The sequence below is a fragment of the Equus caballus genome, chromosome 4, assembly GCF_041296265.1.
Source record: "Equus caballus isolate H_3958 breed thoroughbred chromosome 4, TB-T2T, whole genome shotgun sequence".
NCBI lineage: Eukaryota > Metazoa > Chordata > Mammalia > Perissodactyla > Equidae > Equus > Equus caballus.
Window position 1 is genome coordinate 41,156,456 of NC_091687.1, and position 22,285 is coordinate 41,178,740.

The window sequence follows — 22,285 nt, forward strand, 5'->3', positions numbered from 1 at the left end:
TTTAGGTCTAAAATACCAGTGTTAACTGGGAATGAACGAAGGCATCCTAATGAAAACTTTTTGAAGTGGAGGCAACGACTCCAGTGATGTTCCCAAGTGTGTTTTTGTGAGAGAGCTCTGTGAGCAGGGGAGGAATGCAGTCCATTTGAATTGGAGGCAGGCAAAGAGATTGTTGGCAAGTGCTTTCGGCCTCTCCTGATACCCAGTAATGAACTGCACTCCCCCCGCGACCGATACACCTCTCCTTGCCTTCCCTCACCTGGCACCTCCCTCTTCTGTCCTACATTAACGAGTTGGTATCTAAATTCAAAAACTTTTAGTCTTATAAATATGTTGTGTATATGGTGATATCTAATCATAAAAGAATGAAATTTGAAAGTAACTCTGCTATTATAAATGTGTGGTATCCATGGTTATTTTGGAGCTATTTTGAGTTTGAAATTGTACGTTATTGGCAGAAAATTCATGTTAGTTTTTGTTAGTTTAATTACTAAGTATTTTAAAAGAGGGCGTGTTTGATGCTTGGAAGGAGATTTTGTTGTACTTGTGGCATATAATATTCCAGGTTTCTACTCGTAAAATCGTAGAGGGAAGCTTGCCTGTGCTCATTAACCTGCAGTGTTCATACATACTGAGTAGCTGTCAGCTTCTGATTGAATCTCTCCTTCCGTAGGGAACTCGTAACCACCCAAAGCAACCCTTCCTGCCTACTCTTCTGCCTGATAGAATGTGCTTTGTTATGATGCAGGCAGATGTACCTCTCTGGAACTATTTTCTGTTATTCCTGTTTCTACCCCATTTGGGCCACTTTGGCTAGCCTAGCCAATCTTGCCCAAGTGGGTTATCTCTTCCCCCAATTCCTCTATTAGTTTTTCTTCTTTTGAGGTTTTAGGCTTCTCCCCATTCTCTAACTTGTTCTGAGATGGATATTCACAACTCTGAACTAAGAAGAAAATACAGAGTGCTATAAGCGTCATTGGAAGTAGACAGAAGGCAAGGAGCTATATGATGAGGGTACCAGACTCAGAGGATACACAGCAGTTGGACCTCTATCTTTTTTATTAATTCATTCAGCAGGTATATATTGAATGCCTAGGTACTGTGTGGAAGACTGATGGTCCCTCTAGTGGAGGAGGCAGATAAGGAATAAATGAGTATCTAATTTAATGTCAGATTGTGTTGAGAGTTACGAAGAACTAGGAAAGAAGGACAGAAAGAGGAGAAAAAGAGTGTGATATTGTTTAGGTGATTAGAGAAGGCTCCTCTGAGAAGGTAACATTGAAGCATATCCTTGAAGGATGTATAGGGTATTGAGCCATCTGGATAAGAATTCATTTATTTAGCAAACATTTATGTAGTACCTGTTTATTGAACACTTTATATAGATGCCAGGCACTGTTCTGGGAGTTAAGGATACAATTTTGGTGGGGAGGGAGTAGCCAGACAAAACTCCCTATTCAGGTGCAGCTTATTTTCTAGTAGAGAGAGGGTATTTTGGGGAAAAGTATTTCAGGTTGAGGGAACAGGGAATGCAAAGGCCCCGAGATGGGACCATGCTTGGCTTATTCCAGGAACATCAAAGAGGCCAGTATAAATGGAATGAAGTAAGCAAGAGGGTCAGTGATAGATGAAACCAGAATGGTAGCCTAGATCATGTAGGGCCTTTGGATTTTACTCTAAGGAAGACAGAAAGCCATTGAGGAGCTTTAAGCAGAGAGTTGACATGATCTGATTTAATTATTTAAAAGAGAATTATTTTGGCTGCAGTGTGTAACAGTTAAGGAGAGAGATGAAGTGGTTTGTACGAAAGTGTTAGTGGAAGAAGTAGTGAGACATGGTCGGATTCTGGATCTGTTTTGAAGGTAGACCCATCAAAATTTGTTGATGGATTACAAGTGTGGTATGGCACTGAGAGGAGCCAAGGATGACATCTAACTTCTGGAGAATGGAGGTGCTGTTCCTGGAGATAGATAAGAGTTTTAGGAGGGACACATTTGAGAAGGACATCAAGAGTTCAGTTTCAGAAATGTTAAATGCACTAAAGGTGAGAGAGGTGAGGGCTAGAATGTAGATTCTGAGCTGTTGGCATGTGGATGGCACTTAAAACTGAGACTGGATGAAATCATCTAGGGAGTAGAACGTAAATGAGAGAAGTCTGAGGACTGAACTCTAGGGCGCTCCTGTGTTTAAAGGTCAGGGAGAGGAGGACAGACTAGCAAAGGAGTTTGAGAAATGGCCAGTGGCATAGAAGAAAGACCGGGAGGGTATGGTGTTCTGGGAACCAAGTGAAGAAAGCTTTTCAAGACCAGCCATGTATGATGCTATAGATCTGTTAAATAAAATGGGTATTCACAATTGACTATTGGATTTGGCCATAAGGAGGCCATTGGTGACCTGAAACTGTTTCTTTGGAGTAGGACAGACAAAAGCCTGATTGGAATGGGCTTGAAAGAGAATGAGAGGAAGTGAAGACTCTTACCATCATCATTGTTATCATCATCTCCATCAATTAAGCTAATTGAGCTAGGAGGCATGCCAAGGTCTTGAGACACAAAGATGATGAAATTGGTCCCGACCCTCCAAAAACTCACAATGAGGTAGAGGAGTCAGGAAACAACAGCTGATAAAATGCACTTTATGCCACATACAGACATGAGTATATGTGTGGATAACGTTAACACAATTGTTGGGGAGGAAGAGAATTCATCTGCCCTCTCCAGGTCCTTCTGGCTGGGCTACAGATTAAATTCACATGAGAGAGAATAACAGCATAAAAGCAAACAAAGCTTTATCACATGTATACATGGAAGAAAGCTAGGAAACTGGGTAACTCGCTGAAATGGCTGAGCTGCCAGCTTAAATATCATCTTCAGCTAAAGACAAAGGAGGATGTTGGGGGTCGTGGTTTGGGACTTCAAGTGGGTGGAAGGCTGTCTACATGGAGATGAAAATGTAAATGGGCCAACTACAAACAATGTGACCTGAGAAACACATTTTACATTACATTACAGTTATCTTATGGTATTAGCTCCTTACTGGAACAGGCCCTTCTATTTTAAATTCTTTTAGACAGTTGAGGGGTGGGTCAAAGTTTCTTTCAGAGTCTTTTGTTCTTAAAAATAATTAAGCCAAAGAGACACATTTTGGGGTGGCCAATTCTGATCCCCCACACAAATGAGGTACTAATTCTTCTTGAGAGACTGAGAAAATTATAGAAAGGAGGTAAATATGAGCTTAGACTTCAAAAATGAAAAGGGGGAAGCTAGGCACACAATGGGAAGAGACCTAGTAAAACAGGAGTGTCAGCAGGACAGTAGAGCAAGTAGTCCCATGTAGCTAGACCTGAGGGGCTAAGATTACCTTGAAGTGAGGCTGGCAAGACAGGTGGTGTCAGCTGTAAAGGAGTAATATCCTGGTAACAAGTTTAGGCTTTTTCCTGTAAGGAATGGATAGTCAATTGAGATTTTTAAACTAGGAAGTGGTGTGATCATGTCTCCATTTTAGAAGGGGCACCTGGTTATTATTGAAAATAAGCCGGTTGACTATATGGAAAGTGGAGTAGAAACAGGAGAAGCTAGAGGGAGAGGTCTCTATTAGGGGACTTTTGGAATGGTCCAGTCAAGAATGCTGTGAGTCCTTGGTCCTGATGTAGTAGTGACATGAGGAAGGTGTCTGTTTAGGCATGATGGAGATGAGGAAGAAGGGAAGTCGTGAGTGATACCAGCCTTCCCCATTTGGGGGATTAAATCAAGTTAAATTCCTAATTCGGTGATTAAATTAAATAGTGCAAACAACCAATTGGTACCAAACAGTATTTAATTTTGTAATTTTTTTTGGCAGGAGTGGGGTGATTATTTTCCTTTTTAGTAGAAGGAAGTGAATAATGGAGCTGTGAAGTTGTTCCTCAAATAACTTAAATGCTAACTGAGTAATTAGAGATTGAAGAGAGATAATATCTTTAGTAGAAGATAGGATATAAAAAAGAACTAAAGAAGAATAAAACCATTTTCTAACTTGAAAGGTTTTATAATGTTTTATTTCCATTTTGCTAAATTTATAAACCAAAGTTATACTCACAGAATCCTATACGTTTGATGTCTCTTTTATTCATATGGAAAATGTTGGAGATTTGTGACTGTGTCATTGATTTAAAAAGTAATCTAGATTTACATTTTGTACACTTTTAGCTTTGTTTGTACCCAATCTTTGTGCTATAATTTTCTTTGAGGATCTTGTAAAGCTCAACACACCCTGCTCTTTGGGCATCCTTTCCTTTTATTCCCATTAGCCATCTTCTTTTTCATCAATAATCTGTCCCCAGACATATACAATTCAGCCGGTTCTGTTTCAGTTTATAACTACGTTCTAGTCCTGCCCTCTTGAGATTATACCAAAGTTACCTTGATTAAGGTTTGGGTGTAAAATGGTTAATTACACCATAAGTTTGGGTTTTACCAGCTTGGTCCTTGAGGGACAATCTCTTTTCCCTAATATACAAGTTCTTAAAGGGACTCTCACTGTAGTCTGTATGAAACACCTATCAATTCATAAAGATTCCTTGTGTTAGCCTTGTGTTGGTCATACACAGATAATAGCATATACAATTGGATAATTTTCACTTAGTATAAAAAGGAAAGTTCTAGTAGTTAGAAAATATAAAAGGAGGGGAAAAAAGAACGGAAACTAAATGTAATTAACGTACGCCTAAGAGTATTTTAATTATAGGTCTAGTTTTGTAAAATCACATGGTTTGTTGCTATTAGATTTGCTATTTCAGGCTGTGTGTATATGTGTTGTATTTTCAGGAAGTTTCAGCTGATCCTACTTCCACACTCGCAGCAGCAGAAGAGAGAAAGGAGAAGGTTCCGAGCCCACATCTCAGTCACCTGGTGGTTTTGACATCTGGGGATACATTGTATGGGTTGGCAGAAAGAGTGGTAGCCACAGAATCCTTGTAAGTTGCTGAAAACAGTTGCTTAAAACAGTTGCTTTGCCATTAAATATTTAAGAAAGGTTATGAAAGTAAGCATTGTATAATTAGACTTCTAGCTGTATACATCTCCCACTTCTGTGTTATATGTATTTCGGAGAAGTATATCCTAAAATAGATTACCAATTGATTTTTTAAAACTGCATGATTGTTTTTCAGTTATATAAGTGGAAGGAGTAGATCTTTTAAGTTTCCTTTAAGTTTCGGTCTTTAGCAACATGATTCTTGCTTTAAGTAAAACTTTAAAAAAGCATGTTATACTTTATATTTTCCTATCAAATTGTGATTCTAGAGAAACTGTGTTACATTGTCAGTTTAGTGTTAAATATAGTTAACCCTTGACATCAGCAAGAATGCTTGCTGACCTTTAAAAATCCCCAAATTTTTAGTACAATTAAAGCATGTAACTTCTTTCATAAGATTTAGTCCAATATAACTTAAGACTTTTTGTGTACATAACAAAAAGTAGAGAAAAACAGTGTAGCTGCCAGTGGTCTTGCAGCTGAATGATTCCCACTCCTGCACACCAGCTGCCCGACCTGAAGTTCTGATGAATGTCTCCTCCAAGTTACAGTTTCTTGCATGTTATGAATGTTTGTGTTACTTCTAAAAAGTGTCAGTTCTTAAGTCTATGAATGCAAGGGTCTGTTGTGCATAATTAATTGAGATCTTTAAAAGATAACCTTTCAAAACATACCGATGTCTTCTTTCTTTCTTCCATCTTTTGTGTTATCTGTGTTCATATCTTACATGCAAAGCAGCATATCTCTATACCCTGTGGGACCCAGATTAGCTCCTTTGAAGTCACCCTCCTTCCACCTTAGCTCCCATTCAGTCATCAGCTCAGCATTCATTTCTGTGTAGATTGTAAATGAGTGTGTCAAGTGGTAGTACAAGGTAGTTCACTAAAGTGGAATAATTTTAATTGTTAAACTTTTGCTTAGAGATCTTAAAGATTACTTATACAAAAATATTGACAGGCTCTAAATCCTACGCTTTGCTTACACAGTGGGTTATTTATTCCCCTTAGGGTATTCTTGGCTGAACAGTTCGAGTTCCTTCAGCCACATCTTGATGCTGTGATGCCTGCAGTCAAAAAGCCCTTCCTTCAGCAGTTTTATTCTCAGGTCAGAGATGGTCTTGTATATCATTTCAACTGTGAGCAAGATAAGACTGTCACATGCTTTTTAGTTTTTTTTTTGACTAGTAGTCAGTCACCAAATCCTAAGAGAGCTCAATTAAAATATTTGCTTATTCACTCATGAATTCCTGTGTTAAATAAATACTTACTGAGCACTTCATATAACTTTCAGTCTAATGAGAGAGAGAGAGAATTAAAACGGTATTTACAATAAATTATAAGAGAAGGAAACAGTAGCAGGATGGTTAACCTTGACTGGAGGAGGAAAGAGGGTGTGATTGGGAAGGTTGTCTAGAAAGGCTGTCTGGAGGAATTGAATTGGACCAGCCGGGTGAGTTGGGAGTATATTCCAAACTAAGGGAATGGCTTATATGAAGACCAGCAGGTGAGAGAGAGCATGGTGCTTGTGAGTGGCTGAGGAAAACTCAGATTGTCAGAGCAGGGAAGAGGGCTAGTGATGAGAGAGATGGCTGGAACAATAAGCAGGAGCCACGTGATGTTTGCTGCTCTCAGCCAGGGGTTGAACTTTCCTCCGAGGGTACTGGGAATCTACTGGAAGACTTGAAACAGGTGAGTAGCATGGTCAGGTGTGTGTTTTAGAGAGTACGTTGGGGGCAATGTAAAGAATGGACTTTAGATGGCAAGCTTAGGCTTGAAGGCTGTTCCAGAAATACAGTTGAGAGAGGATGGAATCTTGAGGTAGGGTAGTAGGAGTGGACATGGAGAGAAGTGAAAGAATTTGAGAAATATTTGCTCCATGAAAATATGTGGGTCTTTTATAGTTGTAGTGTCAACTGTCTCAAATTTGTTTAATGTTTCAAAATTATGTTTTGAGTAAGACCTTTGCCCTTGAGTTAAAGTATTTTCATAATTCAAATCTCTAAATGTATACTGTTTCATTTTTAGAGATGTATACTAGAAATAGGAACAAAATATTCTTTATAAATTTGATACTTGTAGAAAATATTTGTTTTTACTTCTGTAAAATTTATTTCAGACAGTCTCAACTGCCAGTGAACTACGCAAGCCAATTTACTGGATTGTGGCTGGTAAAGCCATTGATTATGAACAGATGCTGCTCCTAATGGCTAACGTGAAATGGGATGTAAAAGAAATTATGTCACAGCACAACATATATGTAGATGCATTGTTAAAGGCAAGTACTCTGGGAAACATCTTTGTCAAAGATGATTCTACTAAGAGAACTATTCCTATAATTACAATAGCTCTAAAGTAGTGAGATTATAGATATTACCACGTTTCTAGCATTGTGATATTAATTCATCTAGTGATTTGTCTGTAATAATCCAACTTATGCCTGAATTAGAATAGGCTAACTTTCCAAATTTTGTGTTCTTTTTTTGAGGATGATTAGCCCTGAGCTAACATCTGCTGTCAATTCTCCTCTTTTTGCTGAGGAATATTGGCCCTGAGCTAACATCCGTGTCCATCTTCCTCTACTTTATATGTAGGATGCCTGCTACAGCATGGCTTGCCAAGCGGTGTCTAGGTCCACACCTGGGATCCACACAGGTGAACCCCAGGCCACCGAAGCGGAATGTGTGAATTTAACCACTGTGCCACCAGGCTAGCCCTAAATTTTGTGTTCCTTTTGACCCAAGAATACTTTGTAGGTTTTTCATTTTTGCTCACTAATTTCCCATTTTGACTTAGAGTTTGATTGGTTTGTTTTGGCTGACTTTCGTGTTATGTAATCTCAATAGCCATGATTGTACCAACAAGAAGATATATCTATTTATTTAGAAAATACTTCAATATTTGTGTATATTCATTAGCAAGAGACCATGCCCTTAATTATTCTGTCGTTTTTTCCAGAAATCACATTACTTTTGCAATGTGTCATGCAAACACCTTTACATTTAATGATTTACATTTATAAGTGTTCTGGAAAAAACTGTAGTCATTTTTTTTTACATTTATGCATCAGGAGATAGTTATAGATCACCTGACATGTGCCACACGCTGATCCAGGTGCTGGCGATATGGTTGTGAATTAACGAACTTATATGCCCTCAAGAAATTTACATGCCAATGTGGGGACAGCAGTAAAGAGATAAGATAGAATATGTCAGGTGATGAATAGTCCTGTGAAAAAATAAATAACCAGCCGAAGAGGCATAGAGAGTGGCAGAGTGTGGGTGGGGGAAGCATACCACATATTAACTTGTGGTCAGAAAAGGACTCTGATAAAGTGAGAATTGAGGAGAGGCCTGAAGGAAGTGAGGAAATGAGCTGGGTGGATGTCTGAGGTGAGGAAGAGCATCTGAGAAAATGGAAACGGCTTTCGGAAAAATTTTGTTTTTCATATTTGTCAGTGAAAAGAAAACTGGCCCTTCTTAAACTTCTGACTCGTCTGACTTATACAAGCATTCTTACCTGCTTAGTCCAAGGCAATAAATAATAGCCTGGGACACTTGAGAATCAGAAATAAAGCCAGGGATCAAAGCAGAGATAGCAGTGGAATTCATCTAGTGTGCCAACTCAACTCCCAGCCATGTATGTGTGCCCTTCTGGAGGGCCGTTTTGTCGACTGGGAGGCTCTCCCCATCAAGGAACAGTTGGCAGTGTCTAGGACTTAGCCTGAGGTCTAAGGAGTGAGTGACAACAAAGGTGCTCTATAATTGCTGCCCTGGAAGAACTTTGATTTCTAGAGCACCCAGGAGATTTCAGTTGGGAATTTTAACTTGGAATGTAAAGGTAAATGTAATTTGACAATAACCCCACCCCTCTTCTTTGAAGAATTCTGCTGTTGAAACTCGATTCTGTTTTTCATGACATCCTAATGGCGATACTCACAGGGATGCACGAAAAGAAAGATTTCTGCACTCAGTGAATATGCATACTAGAAGGAAGCTGCTTGCTTCGTGTATTCTTAATTCTAAGAAACATTAATATCACATGAGAGAACCAGTGTGTTGTTCAGATTATTAACTGAGCCCACTTTTTAGCAGCTTAAGGCCATCTTTCATAAACTTTTACGATAACTTTTGTTCTTTCTATTACTTTTCCAAGTCCAAACCTTTAGGTAAAAGCAGTCTGCAGTTATTGTCCCAAAAGAGTCATAAGTAAAAGGAAATGATTTTATTATTTAACATCAAGCATTCTGAACATTGAATTTAGCAGTGACTAGAATGACATTTTACACAGTATGCATGTAACTTTATCTTTAAAATATTAATGAAATGTATTGAATCATGACTCTCGAAATCCAAAGCAGAATTACTACAGCAAAGCATAAATACAGTAGCAAATACCTCCTGTTCTGCTAGATTCATGAAATGAAAATGTTGAAGAGCAATTATTTCTTTAACTTTGATTTTCAAAAGTAAGCTTAATGGATTGAAGATTCACTTCTTTTTCATAAATAATTAAAAGCAGTTAACTGTCATAAATCATCAAAAAATTGTGATTTAGGGAGTAGCAAAAAAGCAAAGCATAATACAATAATCATTATGTGGTAGCTTGACTGGTAATGATCAGATTAGAGTTTTTCCTCCTGTGTTTTATTAGAAAATTTGGACACATGTCAGTCTTTACTTGTTAAGCATTGTGTAGCTTCTCTATGGAGGAAACTAAAGAAAAAGATGTCATTTTAAGCATTCTTAAATTTATTTGAAATATATTGTCAAGGAAGGACCAACAACATTTACTGTTGTAAATGAACATATTTAGATAATAGTAGTTCAAAGAAATCAGAAATACATTTATTGAAGGATGAATCATCTGCTCCTTTCATGTAATTGTTGGAATTATTTATATTTTTATTTTTATTAGAATGGTATCATGAAAGTTACTAATAAGTAATAAAAATGTTCAGTTTTTCTGTAATACAAAATATTTTATGTCTTATCTTTGTATGAAAAATTTGCAGCTCATGACTTTTGAGTCATTCAGTGTATAATAATTTATTTACTTTTGAAGAATGTTTAGGAGAGAGAATAATTTAGCAGATTGCTCTCTGAAGAGTGTAGCCACAAGTTACAAATAGTTCACTCTGAGTTAAAAGCTTATTAGAACATTTTTTTAAACTGGGCTCCTTGAAGATATTTTTAAAGACATATTAGGTTATTAAGCTCTTTTATACATACTGATAGTCATAGAAAAATTTGAGGTGTAAAACATTTGAACATTGCTAGCACTGTTTCATCAGTTAATGACACTTATTTCCTTTGAGATGAAATGTGGTATACTCTGTATTACAACATAATTTATTCAGTTTTATGTACTTAAAAACAAAAACCAAAAAACTTCACACTAAGTCCAAATTGTCTTTGGCATTATCTCTTCTTGTTTTACTTGGCTTGCTTCTGAGTCTTTCTAAATCTTTTCTGCCGTTAGGATGGGAAAGCAATGTGACGTTATAGTTATATTCACATATGGCTATGATTTTTTTCTTTTTAGGAATTTGAGCAGTTTAACAGGAGGTTAAATGAGGTTTCCAAGAGAGTTTGGATACCCTTGCCTGTGTCTAATATACTTTGGGAGCATTGTATACGACTGGCTAATAGAACGATTGTGGAAGGGTAAGTTTTTTGTGAAAGCGTGATCTGATTCTTCGGTGATAAATCACAATATATGAATGACATTATGTATTATCAGTAATGGATGGAGAGATAGGTATAGTGATAAACAGCATAATAACGCAGGTTTGACTTTACAGTATAATTAGAGAAAACCTTTAACCCCACTGTGCCATCTCTGTCTGTGCTCTCTTTTCTTGCTGGTGACCTAGAACCAGCTAATAGAGGAGTGAGAAATGCAACATCTAATGGTTATCTGAAAGTTAAACTAATAATAATTGTTAATACCTAATGATATAATTATTATGATGGTGATTATACCATAGCATTCTTGAGCACTATGTGTCCTTTACTGAACCAAGCACTTTTTATATCACCAAATCCTAATATAAACTTTCTTTGGTAGTCCTGTTATTCTCTGTTTTATCAATGAGAAAACGTGGCCTCAGAAAATTGAGTCTTAAAGAAGTTAACTTGTCCAAGTTCATACAGTTTTCAAATGCAGAGAAGTCATGTGACCGCCTGATTTTTGATGGCAAAATCAGGCCTCATAACCACTGTATCACTTTTATGTCATTGTGAACTACATACATCCTTCATATGTTGAATTTACGGATCTGTCAATGGTAATTTTCCCACTGACTCAGAGACCATGCTTAATCTGCCCATAACATCTAGAACACAAGTAAGAATCGGCGATACATTTAAAATATTCCCGAAAAGCAAAGCGCTATCTCAAAGGCCATTCATAGTGATCTAGAATTGTGCATCAATTGATTATTCATGCTATCATTTATCTGATTTCTCTTCAGTTGTTAATTTGGTATGACAAATAATGTACCATATTAGAAAGTGGGAAGGTGACGGTGACAAGCTGACGGCAGTCTTGGCATTCTGTATTGAAAGCAGTGGTGCTGCAAGTACCAAAGTGGCTCGGTGTGAAAAATCTGGACTGAAAAGTATTTTCAATAAATTTGTTTAGTAAAATAGAAAAGCTAGTAATAAATGTTATATTTCTGCATAAAATATTTTTATTAAAAAAAATTTTGGTCACTTTGAATAATATAAACTTTAGTTTTCTTGCAAGTTTCCGTAGGGGAAGTAACTCTTTCCTTAGGGTTGGATTCTCCATGTTTTGTATGATTGAAGGAATGAGACACTGACTTATGAGAAATGAAATGTTGTACTGTTAGGGTTAATATATTCATTCTTATTCCTAGCCCACCTTAGAACATACAATGTTTCAGTAGTGTGAGGTGTCAGAATGTCTATAAAGTATTTTATTATGAAAAATATGTGTATACTTTCTTGCTTACGTGCTCACATGTTTTCTTAGGTTTACTCTGTGTTCATAGGAGAATTATTTCATTTGTTTCCTTTGCATCGTGTAGTTACAATATCGAACAGTTTTACAATACTAATATTACTTTGGAGTCTTCACAGTTTAGTTTTTAAATAATCCTTTGCAGCCAGATTAGCTGGAGTGCCAGTTTACCTTTCCTACAGATGAGTATGTGAAGTGAGTGTGGAGGACCGTGGTCTGCAGAGCAGCAAAGAGCCTTGGAAGTTGTTAGATCTCTTTGCTTTGCAAGTGAGGAACTGAGACCCAGAGAGGAAAAGTGACTGCTGAGTGACAGGGCCTGAGCACAACCCTGTCCTCTGCTCCAAGGCTCGTGTGCCCTTTCTCCTGTCACCCTCTCGTTTCTGAGAATCTGTCCAAATATGGGTTAAAGAAAAGTTTAAGTCCCTAAAAGTTTCCTTTTCTAACGATCCTATCATTTTTTTTTATTGCTATGTATCTTAGATATGCCAACGTCAAGAAGTGTAGTAATGAGGGTCGTGCCTTGATGCAATTGGATTTTCAGCAGTTTTTAATGAAACTTGAAAAACTAACAGATATTAGACCCATTCCTGATAAAGAATTTGTGGAAACCTATATTAAAGCCTACTACCTAACAGAGAATGACATGGAGCGCTGGATCAAAGAGCACAGGGTGAGAGCTGGAAAACTGTTAATTAAATTTTTATTCCTTTTCCTTTGTGCTGTCCTTTTTTTTTAAGATTGGCACCTGAGCTAACAACTGTTGCCAATCTTCTTTTTTTTTTCCCTGCTTTTTCTCCCCAAATCCCCCCAGTACATAGTTGTATATTTTAGTTGTGGGTCCTTCTAGTTGTGGCATGTGGGATGCCGCCTCAACATGGCCTGACGAGCGTTGTCATGTCTGCTCCCAGAATCCAAGCCAGCAAAACCCTGGGCCACCGAAGCAGAACACGCGAACTTAACCACTCGGCCACGAGACCGGCCCCATTCCTTTGTGCTGTTCTTGACTGGTATATTATATAATTCAAAATCATGAGTGTGCGATATAAAGAAACATTGGCTTTTTTAGCATGAACTACTTAGGCCAGTTCTTTACCATATTCACACTGTGTCTGTGCAATGCCCTTTGCCTAGTCAAATCCTTTTGAGACCTCTATGAACTGTGACAATAATTATCTGGAAAGATAGCCAGAGGCTGAGCTTTAGCTGTGTTTATCCTGCAGCTGTGTTGTAGGAAAAGGCTGAAGTTGGTGAACATCAAGACAAATTGAATCCAGCAACATTGAAATGATTCACAAGCTAAAGTCTATTATATAACTTAAGTCTTCTTGTGGCTCTCAGCAATGAATTGGTGACATCTTGAACACACTAGCATGTAGTAGTGATGATTGAATATAGCAATATTTAAATGGCTAAATTTAACTTCATCTTACATTAGGTTTTACCTTAAGTATAGATGAGATTATTTTTTCTTTTGTGTGGATATACAGATAAGTAGATAAAAATACTGTTTCTTAAGTGTTACTTACGATGCTGAATTTTTGACACAGTTTAACTCAACATGTATCACCAGAACATGCTCAGTATGGGAGCTTTCCTGTATTATTGCTTTATCATTTGTCTAGATAGGCAGTATGTGAAGGCAGATTTAATGAAAATATGGGGAGTGTTAAAATGATCACTGAATCTTATTCCTTCAATAGCTCTAAGTGTTCACATTTATTTATGCTATGAATACCATGAGTAAAAGCTAAGTAAATTTTTACTTCATATGACTGAGTAAGGAAATAAGGAATTATTTATATTTACTTTATCAGACTCATCCTTTCTGGTTTCAACACCCTAGAAAATGAAATGAATATTAGGGTGGACCATTAGCCTGAGTTTTGTGTAAATATGCCCACTGTAGGTCAGTTTCAGATCTTTGGGAGCAAAGTAGAAATATACATGTTATTTTCAAAGATTTTGATCAGTACACCAGAATTGAGACAAATGTCACCATTTTTAGTCCCACTGACCTCTGACAGTTGAGAACCAAAATGCTAAGACAGGTGCAGGTGGACTGCTGAATACTACTGGAATCCATTTAGTAAAGGAAGCTGTAAACACTTCGGGTTGGGACCAAGGAAGGGGTTTGGGGATAGAGTACAAGTAGCTGAGGGGAGAAAGCACGACTCTTGATTTGGTGCAAGTACAATGCCTATTTTAGGGTTTCCTCTTTAATATAGTGGACTAAAATTTTTAGCTTAGTATTTTGAAAGAGCTTTAACTGATCTTTGTAATTCAGTGAAATTTTCCCAGCAGCAGGGACTGTGCTGTCTTCCGGGGAACTCCTTACAATGTCTAGTCCCATGTTTGATGACGATGATACTTGGCTTGCTAAGTGTTGACTGATTACTTGAGAGAATTTGCCAGGTGCTTACAGGTGCCCTCAGAGGTCAGATACACAAACAGCAGTTTGCTGAGTTTTTAAAACGAGCTCTTTCTCATATTTTGAAATTGCATTATCTTTAGTGGCTACCTCCAGTGAAGACATGTTCTTTTCTTATTAGATAATACTATACAACTTTCCCTCCCTATCTGAACTCTTGCTATTCAACCTCCAGAAACAAATCAATATGTAAAACTTTCTGGTGAGTCCTATTCATTTTCATCTTGGCAACTTATCTGAAATTCAGGAACCAAATAGATTTGTATAGCAATAAATACTTATAGTCTTAATTTTACTAGCTACCAATTACAATTGAGGGTTTAAAAATCAGTAACTTTCTGATCTTTGTTACCTTATTCATTTATTGCATCTCAGAAGAGTTGTTTTGTCGTTGGAGATTTTTTCTTTTACCTAAAATGTTTGCAAGATAGAGAGTGCCAGAAAATACTTACTCAGTAGCATTTTAAAAATTGAAATGTCAGTATTTTGATAACTTAATAACAAAGACTATCACAGAAACAGGTGTAAAGTGTATGATCTTAAAAGTAACAAAAAGCATAAGTGTGTCAGATTATCTGCCATATTAAAAAAATTCTAGTGCTTCCTGTTTCAAATGTACTGCAGTATCCTTATTCCCCATTATTACAGCTCAGTGAACAATTTGTCTTCTGTGTCTCAACTGTAATTTCCACTGATTTTCACTGGTTTGTAGAGCTCAGTAGCTATCCACTGAGACCTGTATATCTGCCTGTTCTTTTATTGCCTTGATCAAATACTTGTCTTTTATGTACTGAATTTCGATCTTCCTTTTTTGAACAGGAATATTCAACAAAGCAGCTGACCAATCTGGTAAATGTTTGCCTGGGATCCCATATCAATAAGAAAGCAAGACAAAAACTTCTAGCAGCTATTGATGATATAGACAGACCCAAAAGATAATGAACACAATTCTTTTTCCTAGTGGCATTGATCTCCTCTCAACATATATGACGTGAAAGCCAATTTGTCATGTGCTCCTGACAACTGTCTGCTAAGAAAACTTTGTGCATGTTCTTTCCAACTGGAAAGTGGAAAACAGTGAAGTTTGTGTGGTATTCTCAAATGACTTTTATATGCTCTGATCTCTTCTCTTCAACTTTTAGTCTCATTTGTTGTATTCCTTTTTCTGAATTGATATTATTGCCTCATCATAACTATTGTTACGTGACTACAATTATACGTTTTACAGAAGAATGTACCATAAGTATGTAATTAGAAGGAACAGTGACAATGCATCCATGGGCAGTTTTTGGAAAATGGATTTATGTTAGCATTTTTCTACCCTCTGAACTTGGTTGTTAATAAGTATGAGAGGGTTAATGTACAGTATCTCTTAATTGTGAGCACTGCATGAGAATTGAAAAGTACATGTAAGCAAAACAGTTGAAAAATCAGTATATTCTCTGTTTTTAAATGTCAAAGTTTATGTCAGGGTTAATTTGGTTATAACACGTGATCATAAATGGTGAAATTAATAAATATTATACTCTAACATGATCAACCTCTGTGAGACTGCATTTTGATATTTTTCCATGGCAGGCAGATTTCATGAAACTATAATAGAATTTTTTTAGCCTGTTCTAATTTTAATGATCTTATATCCTGAAACCAATGGTGAAAGTAATTTCATTGGGTATACCTTTTTAGTGCCTGAGTAGCGTGCAGAATGGTAATTGTGGGATTTTCTTTTTTTTCTTTTTGCTGAGGAAGATTTGCCCTGAGCTAACATCTGTGCCAGTCTTCCTCTGTTTTGTATGTGGGTTGCCACCACAGCATGGCTGCTGACAAGTGGTGTAGGACCGCACCTGGGAACTGAACCCGGGCCAGCGAAGTGGAATGTGCCAAACTTAACCTCTAGGCCATGGAGCCAGCCACCCCCCCCCCCTTTTTCTTTCTTTTTTTTTTGAATATGGGAGTTGTTTTTCATATAAGCTTTGCTGTCTTTGAATTCAGCTTTTGTCTTAGGACAACAAAAGCTGGCTTAGCTGACTCAGGGAAAAAACTGTTAGTCAAGCATGAGTATAGGGTCATACATTCAACCTTTCTTAAATATCTACTTTGTATCACAGATGTAAAATAATGTGAGGTTAGCCAATGATAAACTTTGGAACTCAGTTAGTCTTTAGTAACTGTACTGTTCCTCCAGACTTTGCTTCGAAGCCAGAGAACTTCTACCTACATTTATGACATAAAAATCAGTTTCCCACACACTCCTGCTTACTGTCTGATAAGGAGTTTTTTGCATATTCTTTCTAACTGGAGAGCAGAAGACATCTAAGCTCGTGTGGTGTTGGTCCAAGATTACTGGGCATGACCTATAACATCAACAGCTTACAGAATCTTGAAGCATCTCATGAGAAATGGGCCTTGAGTCCTGTGAGTCTTCTGGCAGCTGAAGTGCTGAAGTGGAGGGCAAAGGGTAACATGTGATCCAGCATGGAGGTGGTTGCCATTCAGAGTCCATCAGTCCCTGCAGATACCCATAATCAGCACAGTATAATGTGAAACACTTGTACAATGTGTCTGTTTGTGCGTGTGAGTTTGTGTGTCTGTGTGATGAGTTTTACTTTCAGCCTCAGTTCTTGGTTCATTTACTGTAAATTTAATGTTGACAGTAAATCCTTCCTTTTGTCAAAAAGTATGAGTTTGGTGCCATTATGATCTACTTGTGGAACTAGATTGTGTACTTAGGTAGCTTCAGCTGGTAGCTGTTATTTGTATGCAGCCACTTGAAGAAAACAACCATGAGATAAGCTTGGTCGTCGTGTTTAAATGCTATTTTCAGCTGGACACGTAAAGAAATAATCAATCTTGTTTATTTCCCAGTTGATTAGGAGCTGCTTATTTCTTCTTTTTTACATGAATTTTATAGTTGGCTTCCTTTAGTTTCTACTTCAGTTTGCTCTAGATAGTATGAACGACAATTATCTGCCTGGTAGAGAGTTTGCCAGGTGATAATTGATACAAGAGAATTACTGATCTTGTTAGAGACTGGACTGCAGTCAGACGAACCTTTAGCTTACTCACACTTCGCTTTTTCCATCTTCAAAATGAAAATGGTAAATCTTTTTATGCTTTTTGAAGAAGAGTTTTTTGTTTTTGTGTTTTTGCATTAATAAGTGCTTATTGACATCAAAACAGTAACGGGAGATTTGAATCTTGAAGTTACCTAATAACAAGAGTTATCAGATATTTCTCAAATACGTTGTACAGTGATGTTAAATTATAGCCATATAACATTTTGTGAAACTAATTTTAAGGTAAATAGAATTGAAAAGCTTGAGAATGTAAATGAATTATACATGTTCCAAAAACTTTATTGTTATAAAATTTCTTTTTGTGTCTCAGTTTTCCTTAAGTTTGACATTTTATGTGAAAGTGCCCTGTAGAATTCAAGATTTTAAGTTAATATGAGAATATTGTAGATTATCCCCTGAAAAAGAATGATTATTTCTACAAATACATTGTCTTGCATTTCAAAAATGCTAGGGAGATACATAGCAATTCAGGTGGACTAGTTTGCTTCAGTTTATAAATCCTCTAGAGATCTTATAAGTTCACTTTGACTAACAGGCTCATTTGCTCAACTTAGAAAATGAGATCGAATTTCTCTTGAAGCTAGGATCGTGTGGTATTTAATCATATCTCTAAGCAGAATTTCCTTTGAAAATTTCTATTTAGCTGAGTGCTAAAGTGAAATTTTAAGTCAGATTAAGTAGCTTTTTCTCTACCCACTCACTGAAATTTAGTCAAAAGAAAGGCTTTTAATTCAATTCACTTTGAAAGCATAGTTATCTTTTGTAATGAAAATTTGGGCCTAAAGTTGAAATATAAGTTGAGCTCAGAGAAAAAAGAAGTAGTCCAGGGGAAAAATATTTATATTTTATATTTATTCTTTGTAGGAATTTTCAAACAGACTTAGTGGTTAACAAAATGATATTTAACTCGACAATGATTAATGATGAGAATTATTAATACTCTGGTGTAATCCTTGTAAATGTTAAGATCAATGCAGCTTTTTAAAAATTTTTTTTATTATGAGAAATATTTGCTCAATTCTTATCCACAAATATTTAAAGGCCACCAAAAAGTTTAAGCTGCACAGCTCCTCAAAGACAAAATTGTGTTAGGTTTTATACATGAGAATTTCAGCTTGTTCCAAGTGAACGGAGCAAGGCGGTTCGCCAGCTCTGATAGTACTTTTCTTGATCAGCACAGCCTTTCGTGCATCTTGCTAAGTACACCTGCATCATCTTTTTCAATTTGAAAAAAAACTACAGCTAAATACTCTCCTTCACTTGATAAGGATGTTGGGGGAGGGGGCAGGAACTTGGGGAAGAAAGATAACTGGTTTGCCTCTGGTATTTTGGTACTTGAAAGAGATGATTTATTTAGAACATTTTTTGTTTTGTTTTTTGTTTTTGATGAAGAACCATTTTTGTAAGTTACCTTAGCAATCACTTCTTGATCTTAAGACCGAGCCTACTCTTTGCCCTGCTGATTTCCACATTTGCTCTATAAGTAGTTTTTCATACAGAGCTGAGTCTTTCAATTCAGCAAAGATATTTTCTTGATCAACAACCTGTATTCTGTTTCTTCTCAGTCTCTGGTCTCTTGATTCTGCCTATCAGTAACCAAAAGGATTTACATTGGTAAAGAAAAGACATTTCCATACTGTGGGCATTTTTGTCCAACTAACTCAATCAGCATAGCAAACTTTCTTGGACAGAGGGGACATTTTAGTCAGGGTTTCCATTTCAATGGAGGTCACTTCTGGAGTCTACACTAGAGTGTAGTTACACCCGCAGGTAACCACTGGAAGGCGATTTTTGCTGACTACCTGCTGTCTACCCTATTGTACTTCTGTTATCCCTACTTCCTCATTACAATTCCACCTTTAAAGACCCAACTAAGTTGAAATCCTTTCCATGAAACTTATCTTTCTTAGGAGTAGGTGCTCTGGAGAAAAAGCGGTGGGGAATGGTGGTGGTTGTGGTGGAAATACAATTTTAACAAGGATGATTGCAGAAGGCCTCCCTTGGAAGGAAGTAAGGAGGCTAGCCATGCAATTATCTAGGTAGAGTATTGTAGGCTGAGGGAATAGTAAGTGTGAAGTCCCCAGGGTGAAGGCTATGGCTCTGAGAACAGTAAGGAGGCCAGCGTGGCTGGCATAATAAGTGGGAGAGAGAGCAGAAAGGACGGGTCAGGAGGGGACACACACAGTGAGCGCCTGTGACCCCTGGAAAAGCCTTTGGATTTTACTTTCAGATAGGAAGCATTTGGAGGGTTGTGAACAGAGAGGACACCTGATTTCTGACTTAGGTTTTAGCAAAGTCACTCTACCTGACAATTTGAGAAACCACCACACAGGTACAAGGACTGAAGCAAGGAGATGAAGTAAGAAGCTAATACAGTAGACCAAGAGAGGTGTGACAGCTCGGATTGCAGTAGTCGTGGATATGGTGAGAGGTGGTCAGATTCTGGGTGTATTTCAAAGATAGAGGCAATAGGATTTGTTGATTTGTTGTTGTGATGTTTGAGAAAAGAGGAATTAAAGATGATTCTCACTTTTGTTTGAGGAGGTAGAAGTCTTTGGGAGAACTGGATTTGTAAAGATGATCAAGAGAACAGTTTTGGATAGGTGAGTTTGAGATACCTTGAGATATACCTTTGGAGGTGTGGAAAAGGCAGCTGAACACTCGAGTCTGGAGAATAGGTCAGGGCTGTAGGTGTAAATGTGGGAGTCATCAATGTGTAAAACCAAAGCTTTCTTGAGGGGGCAGAAAAATCATATTGAATGAATTATGAGTATGAGAATTATGAGAATTAATATTCATACTCATGAATATTAATGAGTATTGGGTGTTTGGCTCAGTCCCTTTGGAGTTTCCATCTGTCTTGCAGTTAGGCTCAGGGCAACTTCCATGTCACACAGGATGGGTCAAGGAATAAGCTTTTTTGGGGAAACTTGCGTGCCGGGGACAGCAAAAAAGAGAAGACATTGGCCCTGTCCTCTTGCCATTGTCACCATGAGAGTTGAGACAGGACTAGGAGAGTAGAGAGACTGTATTGGGGGAGGGTTTTTTAAATAGCAAATATCAGAGCAACTCCCTGCCCAATGACCTGGGGCCCGTGGGTTTTGTAGTTCTGGCTGTCAGGAGGAAGCCATCTCCTTTGGGAAGATGAGTTCTGGTGCAGCCCTTCCACTAGCTAGCTCGTTATCTGGGCAACCTGAGTGAGCTGCAGGGTCATATTAGTGTCTGTCGTGTATCAGGCACTAGCTGGGCCTTAGTGGATTGAACAGATAGCGCCTGCCTCCAGGGAGCTTAAATCTAGCAGGATAAACAGATATAAGCAAACCCATCCATTCTGGGGAGTATTCCAAAGGAAAATTCTAGAGTGGCTGTCAGGAAAGACTCCACTGAGGAAGAGATGTTCTAGTGGAGACTGAGTATGAGTAGGAGTTAAGTGAGGAGGCTGAGAGAAGAGTGTGCTTGAGGATCAGAAAGGCCAGTGTGATTAGAGGGGGAAAGGGGCACAGAGAAGGCTGAGGAGGTGTGGCAAACCTAGATGTCTTGCTTGACCAAGCAGGAGACGCAAATGACTAAAACAGCAGCTGTTATCCAATAATGAGTGACAGGCATTTTGAGATGTGGACAGTTTGGGCCAGGCTGTACCTACAGGCACTGGAATTAGAACTTTAGTCTCTGCATCTAAATGCAAGAATCACCTCCACTGGTCCATCAGCTCGGGGAGAGGAGGGAGTCTGTGTGGAGGAGGGAATGGCCCAGAACACCCATTGTGTGTTCCCCTGTGCATCTTGACAGCACTTAACACAGAATCTTACTTAGCTCAGAACTACACAATAGATGGTGTCGAATCGATGAAAAGCAAATACTCAGCCCCCTTGAACTAGAATGCCTCCCCAAACTGTCCTGAACAGCTGGTCAGTTTCTTTGAGACAGGACTGTCACGGGAATAATTCTTTACACTCCAGAGCTTCTGTACTGGATCAGACATATAATTGGTGTTTGTTTATTGACTTCTCAATATTGTGGAAATAGGATTAGTTATTCAATGATTGTTGAAGAGAGGTGCACACTGGCATTTGAAGCTGAAACATTAGTGATTTAAAAAGAAATGATAACTTACTTCAATTCTTTAAATTTTTTAACACCCACGAGCTGCCTGAGACGAAGCTTGACTTGTTTTAATAGACTACATAGAACAGTGTTCTCAAAGCGTGGTTCCCTGACAAGTAGCCTCAGCATCACCTGGGAGCTTGTTAGACAAGCAAATTCTCAGGCCTCGCTAGAGACTTACAGAATCAGAAATCGTGGGGGTGAGACCCTGCAATCAATGATTTAACAAGCCCTGATAACATGGTAAAGTTTGACAACTACTCCCTTCAAACACACACACACTGGGATGAAGTGATCCAGCTGTTCACCGGGAACTTTCTTTCCCCTCACAAAAAGGATTGTAGTATAGCTATTCCGGACAGACCACTGAGAAGGCTTTTTTTCCCCATTTTTAGACAACATTGATGTTTTGCCTACTTTAGTATAAGAATTGTTACTTTTCCATGAAATAAGTCTTTGAGCATTGCCTTCCCCATATGGCCCTCTTTAAGCGACTAGTGTTTGAACAGGCCACCAGGCATGTGTGTCTCCTTCACACCGACTTGAGTGGGATGAGAAAGATTCCTCCAGGAGATTTTTAATAGTTATTTAAGGAATAACTAATATAATATATCATATTTTATGGAGATTTTGTCTTTGATTTTCTCAGCAATTAATTGAATCAGATGGAGAGAGAAAGC

The 22,285-nt window shown here is 37.8% G+C and overlaps 1 protein-coding gene across 5 annotated transcripts in view; it reads left to right on the top strand.

Moving 5' to 3' along the window:
* The window catches only part of VPS50 (VPS50 subunit of EARP/GARPII complex), a 131,672-nt gene extending 115,712 nt beyond the window's left edge, over nt 1-15,960 (top strand). For all 5 annotated transcript variants that reach the window (XR_011437799.1, XM_001492642.6, XM_023639202.2 and 2 more), the window contains 6 exons: nt 4,806-4,954; nt 6,021-6,117; nt 7,129-7,287; nt 10,554-10,675; nt 12,477-12,666; nt 15,244-15,960. Coding sequence is in view for 4 of the 5 variants with exons in the window: in XM_001492642.6 (XP_001492692.1) it covers nt 4,806-4,954; nt 6,021-6,117; nt 7,129-7,287; nt 10,554-10,675; nt 12,477-12,666; nt 15,244-15,363 (837 nt within the window). In the remaining variant the exon portion in view is untranslated. The remainder of the gene's footprint in view (nt 1-4,805; nt 4,955-6,020; nt 6,118-7,128; nt 7,288-10,553; nt 10,676-12,476; nt 12,667-15,243) is intronic.
* The last annotated feature ends 6,325 nt before the right edge of the window (nt 15,961-22,285 follow it).